Source organism: Leishmania martiniquensis, chromosome 10 (genome assembly GCF_017916325.1).
Source record: "Leishmania martiniquensis isolate LSCM1 chromosome 10, whole genome shotgun sequence".
NCBI classification, from domain to species: Eukaryota; Euglenozoa; class Kinetoplastea; order Trypanosomatida; family Trypanosomatidae; genus Leishmania; species Leishmania martiniquensis.
In genome coordinates, this window is record NC_090145.1 from 527,501 (window position 1) to 540,429 (window position 12,929).

A 12,929-nucleotide genomic window follows, 5' to 3' on the forward strand; every position below is an offset into this window, starting at 1 on the left:
GAGAGGTGCGCCGCCTCCCCCTTCCTCACGCGCGATCAGGCAACAGCTAACTCAGCGGGGAGCGCGGTGACTCAGAGAAGCAGAAGCAGAGCCGAGGAAGGGCGTTTATTATGAGAGCGCGCATACGCCGACGTGCGCTTGCACGGCGTGGAAAGAGGCCATAAGCAGCGACAGCTGCCGCGACGGAGGCTGCAATCACTACCGAAGTCCGGTGGGAAGGGGGCAGGGGAAGAGGCAGCACATACGAAGACGAGAGAGACGCCATCGAGGAGGCTGATGCGCACGCGTGGCTTGCCGGTATATGTACGCCTACCTTGTTTCGGCTGTGAGGCCAGGTGCAAAGTTGTCTTGCAAAGCAGTCCTATCGAGGGAGTCCTTCGATTTCTCCCCCGCCCCGCCCTCACCCTCGCTACGGGCTCTTCCCCGTTTCGCCCGCGCCCCATAGTAGTGAGCGCTGACGGCGCCTGTCGCGGCCATCTTCGTCAGCCATCGATGGTGCAGTTGGGAAAGAAGACGCGTGCGGCTTTGTCCACATTTACCTGAAAGGCGCCATCGTCATCGCTGCCCAGCGGCGCGTGCGGAGGCGGTCGCGTCGCCTTCCAAAACGTTGGGAAGACGCGCAGCGCGTGCGACGGTGCCGTCGTGGTGGCCGGGGCCGCGGCGTGCTTCAGCGCCTCTTCGAGCGGCTCCGCCCCCGCCGCCGTGCCCGCTGGATGGCGCATGTGCACCTTCGCACTTGGCTTCACCCCTTCATGCGAGGCGCTGAGGAGCTTCGTGGTGTGTGCCAGCACGGCCGAAGCAACGCGGCGAGTTTCGTCCGCCTTCCGCGCCGCTGCCGTCAGAGAGGCCGCAGCCGCTACTGAGGACTCGAAGGCCTGCTGCCGCTCTTTTGCTGTGTAGACGTCGGCAAACACGCTCTCAAACAGCATGGGGAACGTGATGAGCTTCACCAGGCGAGATGCCGGCGATGGCGGTGCCGCGCTCAGCGCTGCCTGATCGCCGCTGCTTTCCTCCACCCCCTCTCTGGCCGCGGAGCCAGAGAGGGAGGTGCCTCCGCTCGACTCCGCGACTGCGTCATGGCTGTGCTGCGGGTGCTGCGATGACCGAAGCTCAGCCCAGAAGCCGTCCACAAAGGATTTCATGGCTGGTGCATCCTCGAGAAGGTTGTAAAAGATATATCGCGGTGGAGGCATCTCGTCTGTCACATCGGCAGCGATCGGTAACGGCTGACTGACCCTGGCTTGCGGCAGCACTTCAGCTGGCACGGAGCGAGGACAAAGGACCCAGCCAAGAGAGAATCCCAGTGCAATGCGAGGGCCAAGCACCTGCGCCGTCCGCGCCATCAGGCCCTGCACAACAGACGGCGGGGCCGCGGCGAAGGACAAGGGGCTCGGAGTCACCCCGCACTGCGCAACCACGTCAGCGCTCCACCACAGCTCGATGGCCACGGCCTCTGATGGCGTCGCTGCCGCGTCGGTTGAGCGATCGAGGACTGTGGGTAACGAGTGCTGGGGCGCACAAGTTGACATGACGTCAGCTGTGCCTCCCTCGCTGTGGGGTTGCCTGCACAGTTCCTCTAGGCCGACCCACGTGTGCGCCTCGGCGCGTGTAAGGAGCTGCTGCGCTGCCGGAAGATCTTTGAAGTTGAGCTTCACAATGACTCGCAGAGGGGGCACCGTTACAGGGGAGCAGAGAGGAGCTGCTGAGACGGCGGCGCGTTGCCGCCACCCCTTCGCTGCCTCCGCCAGCGTGCAGAGAAAGTCTTCGAGAGAAACTGTGACGCCTTCAACCGCAGCGTCGGGGGAGCGGTCGCTCTGCGCGCTTCGCCCATCGTTGCCGCTGCCGGTGCGCATGTGCGGTGTTGCGCCAGACAGGGCGTCTGTGCACATGATGGCCGTTTCAGAAGCAGTGTGCCACTGAATATCGGCCTGTATGCCAACGACAGAATACACCGGCGCGTTAGAGCAGCCGGCAGTAGCTGCACCGCTGCCGTGGCCACCTGCCCTGCAACCACTAGTATGACCACTGACGGTGGTGCCTGCCAGCGTACTAGGCTTTATCTCAGATTCGCTGCCGCGCGCCCCGGCCCGAGGTGCGGCGTCCAGTAATTGATCGATAGCCTGCACTGCCTCCAGCAACTCAGCCAGTGAGTTGACTGCGGGAAACCACTTAACGTGCGCGTAGAGGTGCTCCACGCCGTTTTCAATGGCGGAGCAGTTTGGGCCATGACCCTTCATAGAGACTAAGAGGTGAGTGTGTGTATGTGTGAGGGGGGAAGACAGCAGAGCAAGAGGGTGGAAGAGACAGGCAAGTCAGAGCTCAGAGAAAAAAAAAGGGCGGCGACGAGCACAATCCACCTTGATGCGCCTGTGCGTTTCTGTGTGTGCGCGTGCGTGCGTGAGATGCTGAGAAAAGGGGCGGAGGGAGGTGGGCAAGAGAACCCCAGAGATGATAGTGGAGAGGCTTGCGGTGATGCTGGCAGTCGCACCGCATGCTCTTCGTCGGGTTGAGGGAAAGCGATCGACCATTCATGGGGGAAGAAAACAGACGTTGGTACTTCGCTTCAACACCACCCGTGGAAAGCCTCGCGCGCCGTTGCAGGTGAGAAGCTCCCTTCCGCTGAAAAAAAAGCACGCACGTATTCACAGCGAATGGTAGACGTGCGAGGGCCGGGGAGGTCAGCGCTCTCCCTCTGTGCTGCCACTCTCTCAGGATTGCGTACACGCGCGCGGTTATCTTTCTGTTTGTCTTGCGTATGCACACCGATGCACGCGCCCTGCCGGACACAACCACAGCGCCCCTCGCTAGCCAGCCGCCAGCTCAACCCCCCTCCCTCCTCCCTCTTTGCCCTCGCACGGGCCGCTCGCAGAGGTGAATGGCCTCGTGCAAATGGGGTGCGCCGGCGTGGGTGCGCAGGCGTAGGGGTCTCACACAAAGCTCCTCCGCTCTCCATTTCCGAGCCTCCGCCACGCCCACGCCAAAGAAAAAGCGGCGAAGACGTTGATCACGGGAACGGTGAGCCGAATGAGAGGCGCCATGCCATCCTCACACACACACACACACAGAGTAGAAGAGGGAGTGAGGGGCAAGCGATGGGGTGTGAATTAGGTACTGGATTGGGAGAGGAAGGACGCCGCGCGAGGATCGGACTGGGGCAGGTGTGCACAGGGGAGGCCCATCACAGGCAGTAAAGTAAATAATGACGGCGTATCAGAAGGAAAAAAGAAGAAAAGGCGTCTATGCGGTGCATCTGTGCGTGCGTGCACGTGATGCGGGTGGGGAGAGAGACACATAGAGAGACAGGGAGGGCGTGTCTGTGATCAAGAGTCGCTTCCGCTCTCTAGTGGCGCTCACCGCGCAGGCGCATCGCCAGCTGCACGTCCTTCGGCTGGATCGTCACGCGCTTCGCGTGGATGCAGGCGAGGTTCGTGTCGGCCAGCAGCGACACAACGTACGACTCGACCGCCTCCTGAATCGCCATGATCGCGCTGCTCTGGAAGCGCAGGCCCTCCTTCTGCGAGCTCGACACCTCGCGCACAAGGCGCTGGAACGGCGCGCACTGGATCAGCAGGTTCGTGCTCTTCTGGAACTTGCGGATCTCGCGGATCGCGCAGGTGCCCGGGCGCCAGCGGCGGTGCACCTTCTTCACGCCCGACGCCGCGCTCGGCGTCTTCTTGCTCTTCTTCGACGTGATGCTGCGCTTCGTGCGGGCGGTCTCCTTCGTGCGGGACATGACGGTTGCAGGGTGGTGGTGGGTGGTGGTGTTGGTGGTGGTGGTTGGGGGAGGGTGTGTTGTGGTGGCTGGGGGAAGATGCGGTGTGAACGGGTCGCCGTTGTAGCGGGCAAAGGTCGAGGAAGACTAGTGCAGCGAAGATAAAGGGCGCGCAAGAACGGGCAGCATGAGAGTAAAGCACACGCACAGCTGAGAGGGTGGGGAGCCGCCCATGCCCACCGTACCGCAGCGAAGGGGATGCAACGCATCGCGGAGCGGAGCCGTGCTGTGGCGCCTTTTTTTTTACGTTCGTCACGGACTCCCCCCTCCCCCTCCCCCTCCGCCGCCGCCGCCACATACGCGTTCCCTTCACTTCTGCACGGCAGACAGATGCGGAGGGGAGGAGGAGGAGGGCTCTCTGTCGCGGCTATCAGTGGTGAGCCTTCTGAAGGGAGCAAGGGCGGTGATTGCCTCCCCCCCCGCACCAGCCGCTGCTTCGAGTCACTGAAAATGCGCCGCGTATTGACGCAGCTGTTGGCGCAATTCAGCGTGCATCGCCATTCGCTCTTGATGCACGTGAAAGAGTACGGTCGGCCGCAGTTCACGCGCCCAGCGCAGCCCCCGATGCAGGGAGGCTGGCGACGTGATCTGATGTGGGGCGAAAACTAATGTACACCACCACACGTACGAGTGTTCCGCCCTGACCGTCGTGCCAGCAGCAACGCTGACCCCTGAGGGCGGCTCTGGCGACTCGCGAACAAGCAGTAGCACCGGCGCCCTCTCCACTTCGGCGAAGGCTGCCAAGTAACGGCGTATGAGTGCCGCATCGCCTTCGTCGTCGGTGCCAACGCAAACAGTTAAGGAGACGGTGCCAGCATACCAAGGGGCCAGCGCCGCCTGGGCCGAGGAGCTTCTACCAGGTGACACTGGCGCAACAGGCGTCGGCGTCGCCGTGGCGAAGAGGGCTTCCGCAGAGAAGATCGCCCCCGTGTGCTTTGCCGGCTGCGACCCAGCTGTTTCCATCGTGCTGCCCATGCGAGGCAGTAGCAGTACGCTCTCCTGCTGCTGCGTGGCGCCGCTGCGCTCGAGAAGCCCCTCGACGACCGGCTGAAGAATACGAATGCTCAGGTCTGCAGCGAACGCCACAGCGGCCGCCCTCTCTCGCGGCGGCACGCCGGCTGGAATACAGAGACCAACAGAGGGGGGCAACTCTGCGATTGCGGACGTCGCGCCCGTCTCGGAGGGGGAGAGCAGGCCGTACACGCAATGCGGTGCCACCTGACGCAACGCAGTGCCCAGCACGTCAGCCAGGTTGTTGAATTGGTTCAGTTGAGCATACGGGATGGGGCACACAAGCCGAATGCTCATGGGCGGGTAGGAAGTGGTTGTGGGCAGACGCTCACTCTCTGCCGCAGCGGATGCACCGACGCCCGCCTGGCGCGGGTCATGCGAGTGACTGCTCTCCGTGTCACGGTCGTTGCTGCTCCTGCGCCGCACCACTTCCTTCGCCAGCGCCGTGGCACTGTGGCCGACGAGTGGCGGCGACCGTCGCTCAGCTGCGGCCTCCATTGAACCCTTCTTCTGCAGGGTGGCCAGTTCATAGGTGCAGCCGGCGAATGTGTGCAGGAGGTGCGACGGCGCAGGGTGAGTGCTTGACACCGTATGAGGCTTGCCCTCAAAGAGCTCCAGCGCTGCCATGAGCGCCGGGAGCGGTGACGTATTCGGTGGCCGAGTGCGGCCTGTCATCATGGACATGACCTGCGATCCGCATTGGGCGGCCCTGCGTTTCACCACTCTGGCCAGCGCACCGTTTGGTGAAGGAGAGCGGAGCGAAGCGCTGATGGCCAAAGAAAAAGAGGGGAGAGAGGGGATGGTGCGTGCAGGCGCACGAGCGGGTGCGGCGTCTTTTACTCGCGTCCTGGAGTCACTCATGCTTGGGAGGACCGGCTGCTGACTGCGGGAGGACACAGCAGGAGGTCGGTGCCGTGCGGCGTACACGCTTTACCCTTGCATCGCCACCTCCAGCTGCGCCACTTTCTCCTCGCGCGCATAGGCCACGCCCGTGAAGTGGAGTGGGTGTACGCCATGAGTGCCTCCTGCCGCTCCAAGCGACGTTTCGCCTCCTCTTTTTTTCCCCATCTTCCTTCGCTGAGTGTATGAGAGAACGGGAGGTCAGGCAGTCCCTCCACCCCCCGAGCCACTTGCGGTGGCGACGGGGCCGAGCACCCGCGCCAAAGGGAGGCTGGAGCGACACATCGCTGCAGCGACAGGTCGCAGCGCCAACGCTTGCACCACCATACACGAGGGGCAACGCGAAAGCGCGACTCGAGCGTGTCTCACCCGGCGCTCACTCTTCCCACAGGCGTGCGTGCGTATGAGCGGGTGCGGGAGGGGGAGAAGAGGGGAGCCGGAGAGGCCGCATGGGCTGGTGACATGGCGGAGGGCGGGTAGGGCGGCGCTCGACTCACGTTGCGTGGCGGAGACGCTGGCCACGGTAAGACGCGCGCACACCACACACACACACGAGCCACGAGCGAGTTGGAGACTGGCACCGCATAAAGTCAAGACAAGCGATACAGAAAGGAAGGGGGGAGGGGGGCCGCCGAAGCGGCATAAGGTTGAGTGAGGGGGTGCGGGTTGAGAGGGAGAGAGGAGACTGAGGGTCCTGGAGGTGGAGGGTAGGGGGGGGCGGGGTAAGGGCCCACAGTGCCGCCTCTCCGAGCCCCTCATTTCCCTTTCGCTGCCCCTCCCCGCGGCGCTTACACGACAGTTGTTTGCCTACTCCTTCGTGAGAGTCTCCAGAGCAATCGTGATGGCGTTCGAGAGAGCCTTGGCCACGTCCTCTGGGGTGGCGAAGGCGGGGTCGTTACGGGAGCGCCGTGCAACGACGACGCACACCGTGCCCGCTTGATAGCCAAGGAGGTTGCTGAGGTAGCACAGAGCGCTGTTCTCCATCTCAATGTTCGCGACGCGCTGCTCGCCTTCACTGACGTTGAAGCGCAAGTTACCGAGCTCCTCAGTGAGATGCGGGACTGTGAGGTGGCCGCGAAAGCGGCCGACACCGCGGCCCTGGCACCCGTAGAAGCCGCTGCCGCTGCACGTGGTGCCGACGTAGTAGCGCTGCTGCGCCGACGGATCTGCCTTGCGGTTGAGCGCCTGACAGGCATCCACGAGTCCCTGCGTGATGGCTGGTGCCGCCTTGGTTGCGTACAGCTGCACCTTCCGAAGAGAGGTTGCCTGCGCCTTCGCCAGCACCTCCTGCACGTCTGCCGTGCGGCTCACCGCCGGGGCGTCGTAGTACTGGCAAGTGTTGTCCATGCCGATGGCGTACTGTGTGATGGCCAGGCAGCCGACCTGCACGTCGTCGTTGGGTGTGCCGCAGGTGCCAACGCGAATCAGCTTCACCTTTGATGGATCGAACGGCGTCTCGAGCGGGTCCGCCGGGGCTTCCCCGACGCGAGTGCGCCAGCGCCGTTTCTGCACATCGTACTCCTTCAGGATGTGCACCTCGTTAAGGACGATCTCGACGTTGTCGGTGCCCATGCCGGTGCTGAGCACCGTCACCGGTACTCCGTGGTACGTGCCAGTCACGACGTTGATCTCACGGTGCGAGGCCTCGTAGAGAATACTACCCATGTCTAGGTAGGTGCTCACCAACTTCACGCGGCCTGGGTCACCGACCAGGATGATGCGGTCCGCAAGGTGCTCGCTGGTGCAGATGACGTGATAGGTATGCCCCTCCGGGGTGAGCGGAAGATCGGGGTCGACATGGCCTGAAGAGTCGAAGCTGCTATGGGACATGGCAGAGTCTATAGAGAGTGGATGGGCTGACGGTAGTTGTATGGGATTCTTGGGAAGGAGGACGATGGTGACGCAGAGGCACGCACGGCGCAGGGCGAAGGAGGGGGGAGGGGATCGCTATAGGACGGCAGTGCACACAGACGTGGACCACATCGGGTCGCGCGTACCACACATTGCATTCGAGAGAGAGAGAGGGCTCGCCATTTCCGGGTATGTGCGCGCGCCTCACCATCGAGCAGTGCGACGACGGCGACGGCGATGCTGTGTTGTTTTCTCACCTTCCTCTCTGCCGCGGCGCACGCGTCCGTGGCCCCCCGTGCGGAGGGGCTCACCTGCGAGCGATAAGGGAGAGGAGCGGAGGGGCCGTGAGAGAAGGGAGACGGTACGCGCATGCCTACATGCACGCGCGCACACTCGGGTGAAAAGAGTGCGTGCGTGCGTACAAACACACACACACACAGGAAAACTGTGTGTGTGTGTCTGGGGGTGGGGTGGCGCAGAGGGCACCGGTACACATACGAGCAGCAGTACGTCCAATGAAGAGCTGACCTTTACCACCTGCGCTGGTGCGCGCACTGAGAGACCTGTGCGTTGTACGCTTGCAGCTGGTCCAAAGACGCACGGGGTGGGAGGGGAAGAGGCCGAGAAAGGTACGCAGGCACGTGCACCGCTCACATGGTTTGCTCTGCGAGGAAGCACACAGCGCGCGGGGAGGGAGGGCCAACGAGGAGTCGAGGGAGGGGTCCTGCCCGCTGCTGGTGCGTGGCGCCGTGATGGACGAAGACTTCAGAGATGGAAGCGAGCGAAGGGGGCGCTGGTGCTTAGAGGAAGAGTCAGCAGTGCAATGGGGAGCGATGCTGGCGCTCCTGACTCCTCCACGCACCGCCTCCTCTGTGCACAATGTGTGTGTGTGTGTGTCGGGGGGGCAGTTGCCTTGTCCATGAGCCAAGACGTCCATCACTACTGCCACAAGTCACTAACTAACGCTCCCGTTTTGCTTTCTATTCGTGCCACACACACACGCACGCGCGCACCAACAGTAATGCACAGTCCCACTCCTTTACACTACCTAACCTCTGCCCTATCCCCACACTGACGCCTTCTGACCGATACGGCACGCGTATCTCGAACTGGCACATCCATCTATGTAGCAATACAAGGAGGCGGTCGATGAAACACTTCAGCGCAACGGTGCTGCGCTCTTTTTCGCTGCCCCGTTTAGCTGTCGTGCATGTCAGCCGACGCTGCCCTGCGCGGGGGCAGCTGTGGCTTTCGGCCATCCCGCGTGCGGTCGGCCCACAGCTTCGCATACTCGTAGCTGGTAGACGCCAAGGCGCCATCCACGATGCATGCGTTGACGCTCAGCATCAGGCCGCTGTAGAAGCCGCGAAAGCCCCACGTGCGGTGCAGCTGCCGAATTACGGAGCACAGCGTGGCGCCGGGGGTTACTTGAAGGTTTGTTCGCACCACGAGGTACGGATTGAAGAGCACCGCGGTGGCTGCGCTTGTGGTGACGGAGGCGACACCGTTGATGAGGACGTTGTCCTCGGCGGATGTGCACCAGCTCGGCAGACGCCATTTCCTACTCGCTCGGTCGCCCTTTCTCGCGGACGCTTCGCACGATTCAGAGAGTCGCTGCAGATGTGGCCCGGAAACGCCGTAGAGGATACTTTTCAGATGACCGTACATCGCCCACCATACCGCCGTCCACTGACACCCGACGACAAGGGTCGTGCCGAAGCCGGCGAACACCGTGCGTACGCCGCGCTCCGCGTACATCTGCTGCAGCGTCCTCCACGAGTTCATGCGCCGGGACAGGGGCGCCGTCATCTGGCGAAACGCAATGATGCTGAGCGGGATATGCACCATGCGACACGCAGCGTCGGCAGCGTATCCGGAGAGGGCATCTCGGGTCAGGGCACTGTCAACGGGCAACCGCTCTCGGCCCCACTCAAAAATGCATAGGTAAATGACCTCGCTCAGTGCGCACCCGACCGAGAGGGAGCCGATGCCCCGCAGGAGGCCGCGCCACCGCCCCTCGTACGCAAAGATCTGCGAGAGGACGCCCCATGTTGTCATTTCGTTCGCTGCGGCGCTCGTCTGCTTCCGAGCGAGAGCTAAGTTCATCGGCTGCTGAAGAGCCGTGCGGAGAGCGCACAGGCCGAATGCGTAGCACAGGAAGGCGCCTTGGTGGAGGTCCGAGTAGCTACGGTTGACGCTGGTTGTGTGCGCGTGCAGCGGTGGCCTCTCTTCCGCGTCACAGGAGCGAAATCCAAGCGACGTTGAGGGCGACGGCGAGGCAGAGCTGTCCTGCTCCGGTGCGCGATGCTTCGGGGTGTGAGGGTGGCCATGATGGTGGCGAGGCGCGTGCACTGTTGTAGTGCTGGAGGCAGCGGAGGTGTCGGACATGAGGTTGCCTGATTGGACCAAGGAAGACTCGGTTACCATTCTCTCTTGTCAGCCAGCTCGCGCGCTGTAGGCACGGCCACGGTAGCGATGGGCGGGGGAGGGAGCTGGCCGACGCTGCGGCGACAGAGGCAAGGAAGAAGCACGTAGGCCGCTGTGTGCGCGTGTGTGTGTGCGTGTGCGGAAGAAGAGGTGGAAGAAAAGATTGAGGTAGCGGCGGCGGGGGGAGGGGAGGGGAGGGAGGGAGGTGGAAGGAGAACGACGCTAGCAGCAGAGGCCTCTTGTGCAAGAAGGCGGAGAGTGAGAGAGAGTATACGGACGGGCGCGTCCATGAATGAAGCCGAAGACGCAGCACACAAGTAACTGCAAACCGAGCGCTGCCGCGAGAGGGACAAAAAAATATAAGACGCCGAGCACAGCCACACAGATGCAGAGATACACGAGAAGGGAGAGGGGGAGATGGGGCGGGGACTGATCGGCAAGACGCGGACTTGCATGAGTGCGGCAATGGTGATATGTCTGGTGCTTTCGTCACCACGGATGCCGCGGCTTACGCCTGCTAATGATGCCGCTGCAGGGGGGAGGGGAGGGGAAGAAGCACCGACAACCGCAATTGGTAAACACACACGCACACACACACACAAGATCAGTAATGGGGGTAGAGAGCAACGGCAGGAGAGGTGAGGGACAGCAGTGGCGGCCCTGACGGAAGGCAAACGGTGCTCGCTTGCGGGTATATGCGGTGACAGAATTCACTGAGCCAGGCGAGGTCTTCAGCAGCGGCAGCAGCAGCGAAAAAAAATGCATTGGAGCGCATACGCAAAGGTGTGCGTATGCCGCGGAGATGGGACAGCACGAGTTCAGCAAAGGAGTTGAGAGTGAGCGTGAGAAAGAGAGAGTGTGTGGGTGGCGGCGGCGGCGGCAGCGGTTTGAACGTGCGATGAGTTCCATGTCGCCCTTCCCCCACGCAGACAGATGACGACTGCGTCAGGCTGCTCGAGAGACTTTCCCAGAAGGTGCAGAGGCCCCTAAAGCCCCTCTCTTGCCACCGGCTTGCACGAGTGCGAGTGCATGCGTGTGAGGGCCACGCACAGGGCCAACGGGCATTGCCCACGAACAAAACATGCACACAAAAGAGGATAGCCACAGAGTCGTGCGCACACCAGAGACCCATTCGATATTATCCGTCATTATCGCCGGTTAAAACCAAAAAGAAGACATGCGCCGTAAGCGACACACCACACACACACACCTCCCACGGCTCTCTCTTTATTTATCGTCGCTTACGCCGTCGTCTTTGCGCGTGCGCTTCGCTTCGCCGCTGGACGAGTGACCTTCTTGGCAACCCGCTTCTTTGCCGGTGCCTTGGGGGTCGGCGCCTCGCCACTCGCCTGCTGGCTAGGCAGGGGCTGCTCTGCTGCCACGTGGGTGGTGGTCACAATCGCCTTGGCCGTACCGGTCGCTGAGCCAGCGCCGCTCTTCGGCTTCTTCGCTCCCGATCGCCTCTTCTTCCGGAGCCCAGGCGGCAGTGTGGCCAGCTGGGACTTGAAGAAGTCCGTCTTGAAGTCGATGCCGAGGCGCTGGAGGTATCTGTTGTTGTCCTCCTCCGTGCGTGCTGCTTTGAGGAGCAGGGCGACAGGGTCCTTGCGGCGCACGTCGTGCTTTTTCAGCGGCGTGCCCTTTGTTCTGTACGCGTAGGCGAGCGCGCGGCGACGGGCAACCATCTGGCGCGACGGCATGGGGCGCCGCATCGTGACGGCACGCGCACGTACGGACATGCCGCCCAGCGCCATGCCGTTGCACTCCTCCACCACAAGCGGTATAACAGACTCCTTGTCGAACGCGACGTACGCAATACCGCGAGATCGATGAGAGCGCTTGCTACGCACGCAGAAGCAGTTCAGAACCGTTGCCCCAAACTGGTTGAGAAACTTGTAAAGCTGAGGCTCTTGAAACTCAGGCGGCAGAAAGCTGAGGCGCACGGCGCGGTATGGCTTGATGGTGCCGCTGCTGTCGCGCTGGCGGGGCGTGGAGGCGGCGCGGTCTGCAGTGTCGCTAAGGTCATTCGCGTCCCCGTTGACGGCCACGCCGCTGTTCAGCATGTCATCCTCATCATCGCTCGAGATTTCCTCGTCGCTCGGCGCATGAGGTGCAGCTGCATCTTCCTCAGACCTTTTGGCTTTCACAATGCCACGAAGCTTCATGCCCGCAACGGCGCGCTTCTTCGCTGCGTTGGTACCTGTCTTGACCTGCTGGCCCTTCTTCTGAAGAGCAGCAGCAGCTGGAGGGGCGTGCGCCGCTGCCTTCTCGACTGGCGCGTTGACGTGCGTGGTCTGAACGGCGGCCGCGGCTGCCTTCACCGCCGACTCGGCAAAGGACAGCTTCTTGCGCTTGCCCGCCGCAGCGCCAGCGCCAGCCTTCTTGACGGCGCTCTTCAGCGGCATGGCGAGGTGGTGGTGGTGGTGCGATGGAGAGTGCTCCGGCGCGCGCCCGCGTGTGTGTGCCTGTGTGCTAGAGAGGAGGAGGGGGGGCGTTTATCTGTATGTGAGGCTCTGCGTGCGCGTACTGATCTGTCCCCCGACACTCGCTCTTCTCCGGCCCAGTGTGCGTGTTGGTGCTGTGTGGTTGATTCGAGCCACCACTTTACTGAACCGTTGCACAGAGAGAGAGGGGGAGTGGCGTGCAGGCGGGCGGGGTAGAGACACCTCCGAAAGCGCCCATAGGCAAATCACCGAAGGAAGCGAACGCAGAGAAGCAGAGGAGAGGGGGAGAGGGGCCATCAGGCGATATTCGTCTCGTGTGTGTGTGTGCTGACACGGCATGTCCTCAACTCAGCACCTCTCGCCCACATCGCTGCTTTGAGTCGGCGTGGATCGGGTAGCAGCACGAGGCGACACTGTATGCCATCCGCCCGGCTCTTTCTATCTGTGAGGCGGAGCGGAGGGACAGGGTGGTGGTAGTGGTGCTGGGGCGAAGGGAACTGGAGAGCGAGGGGTGGGGGCGCGGATAG

At 62.8% G+C, this 12,929-nt stretch overlaps 6 protein-coding genes across 6 annotated transcripts; all 6 read right to left on the minus strand.

Annotated features, from left to right (window-relative positions):
* Window positions 1-482: 482 nt before the first annotated feature.
* LSCM1_07097 (uncharacterized protein) lies at window positions 483-2,237 on the minus strand (the record flags this gene model as incomplete). The annotated part of the gene is made up of 1 exon (XM_067324485.1): window positions 483-2,237. The coding sequence occupies one exon, from the start codon at window positions 2,235-2,237 to the stop codon at window positions 483-485; it is 1,755 nt and encodes a 584-aa protein (XP_067180689.1).
* Window positions 2,238-3,340: 1,103 nt separating this feature from the next.
* Window positions 3,341-3,733, minus strand: LSCM1_07098 (uncharacterized protein; the record flags this gene model as incomplete). Its single annotated transcript, XM_067324486.1, has 1 exon — window positions 3,341-3,733. One exon carries the CDS (start codon window positions 3,731-3,733, stop codon window positions 3,341-3,343), a length of 393 nt encoding a protein of 130 aa, XP_067180690.1.
* Window positions 3,734-4,213: 480 nt separating this feature from the next.
* On the minus strand, window positions 4,214-5,461 carry LSCM1_07099 (uncharacterized protein; the record flags this gene model as incomplete). Its single annotated transcript, XM_067324487.1, has 1 exon — window positions 4,214-5,461. The coding sequence occupies one exon, from the start codon at window positions 5,459-5,461 to the stop codon at window positions 4,214-4,216; it is 1,248 nt and encodes a 415-aa protein (XP_067180691.1).
* Window positions 5,462-6,490: 1,029 nt separating this feature from the next.
* LSCM1_07100 (uncharacterized protein) lies at window positions 6,491-7,513 on the minus strand (the record flags this gene model as incomplete). The annotated part of the gene is made up of 1 exon (XM_067324488.1): window positions 6,491-7,513. The coding sequence occupies one exon, from the start codon at window positions 7,511-7,513 to the stop codon at window positions 6,491-6,493; it is 1,023 nt and encodes a 340-aa protein (XP_067180692.1).
* Window positions 7,514-8,731: 1,218 nt separating this feature from the next.
* On the minus strand, window positions 8,732-9,961 carry LSCM1_07101 (uncharacterized protein; the record flags this gene model as incomplete). Its single annotated transcript, XM_067324489.1, has 1 exon — window positions 8,732-9,961. One exon carries the CDS (start codon window positions 9,959-9,961, stop codon window positions 8,732-8,734), a length of 1,230 nt encoding a protein of 409 aa, XP_067180693.1.
* Window positions 9,962-11,202: 1,241 nt separating this feature from the next.
* Window positions 11,203-12,363, minus strand: LSCM1_07102 (uncharacterized protein; the record flags this gene model as incomplete). Its single annotated transcript, XM_067324490.1, has 1 exon — window positions 11,203-12,363. One exon carries the CDS (start codon window positions 12,361-12,363, stop codon window positions 11,203-11,205), a length of 1,161 nt encoding a protein of 386 aa, XP_067180694.1.
* Between the last annotated feature and the right edge of the window lie 566 nt (window positions 12,364-12,929).